The sequence below is a fragment of the Cornus florida genome, unplaced genomic scaffold (assembly GCF_030987335.1).
Source record: "Cornus florida cultivar Cherokee Brave unplaced genomic scaffold, ASM3098733v1 CherokeeBrave_3.0.0_Hap2_Chr02, whole genome shotgun sequence".
NCBI lineage: Eukaryota > Viridiplantae > Streptophyta > Magnoliopsida > Cornales > Cornaceae > Cornus > Cornus florida.
In genome coordinates this window covers 49,593,434-49,594,447 of record NW_026775572.1, presented here as the reverse complement: position 1 = coordinate 49,594,447, position 1,014 = coordinate 49,593,434, and the positions used below count along the sequence as shown (strand labels likewise).

General features: G+C 39.3%; 1 protein-coding gene across 1 annotated transcript; it reads left to right on the top strand.

Moving 5' to 3' along the window:
* Window positions 1–365: 365 nt before the first annotated feature.
* On the top strand, window positions 366–791 carry LOC132296215 (uncharacterized). Its single transcript, XM_059794430.1, has one exon. It carries the CDS (start codon window positions 366–368, stop codon window positions 789–791), a length of 426 nt encoding a protein of 141 aa, XP_059650413.1.
* Window positions 792–1,014: the final 223 nt, after the last annotated feature.

Genomic DNA, 1,014 nt, shown 5'->3' with positions numbered 1-1,014 from the left:
AAAAATTGTTGAGATCGATCGAACTTGCTATTTTTCCACACTTTGCTTTCACTTTGCTCCTTTCTTCTATTCAGCTTGAGATTACTTCTTTTAAGCTCTTATTTGGCTGAATTAACTTATTTTTGGGATAAGTGCCTGAAAAGGGTAATAACACGAAATTAGTCTAAGACGAAAGAATAAGATAGGTAAAGGTCCTAGAATACCTAAACTTAAGGGGTTTAAATGTGAACTTTTCAGTGCTCATCATTGGGGTTTTAGTGTCTTTGAGCAGAATTGTGAGAGATTGATCCAACGTGATAGCTGGATGAACTTTTGTGTTTGATCCCATCCTCCTTGAGATAACTGGCTTTGATGTCATTCTCGGGATGGATTGGTTAGCTTCATTTCATGCTACGATTGATTGTTTTAGAGGAAAAGTCACAGTTTACACTCTCGAGGGAGACTGTTTCTTTTTCATGGGAGATCAGAATGATTCCTATACTCCATCATTGTACGGGGTTCGTAGACGAGGTCGTGGTAATTACTTCTTGGCTAATCTTTTAGCCGAAGAAGATGATATTGTGGAAGAGGTTTATCCGGCAATTGTTTGTGATTTCTTGGATGTTTTTCCAGAGGACTTTACAGAGTTGCCTTCACATCGAGAGGTGGAGTTTACTATTGATTTGATGCCCGGTACCGCGCTGATTTCTATGGCATCGTATCGTATAACACCTATTGAATTGGAAGAACTGAAGAAACAACTTGATGATTTGAGGACAAAAGGTTTCATCCGACTGAATGTGTCACCGTAGGGCGCACCGGTCTTGTTCACTAAGAAGAAAGATGGTTCTTTAAGATTGTACATTGATTATCAGAAGTTGAATCATGCCACCATCAAGAACAAGTATCGTTTGTCGAGGATAGATGATTTATTTGATCAGTTGAAGGAAGCCAGTTGTTTCTCGAAGAACGATTTGAGCTCAAGCTACTATCAGTTACGAGTTGGGGATAAGGATGTCCCAAAGATAGCATTCC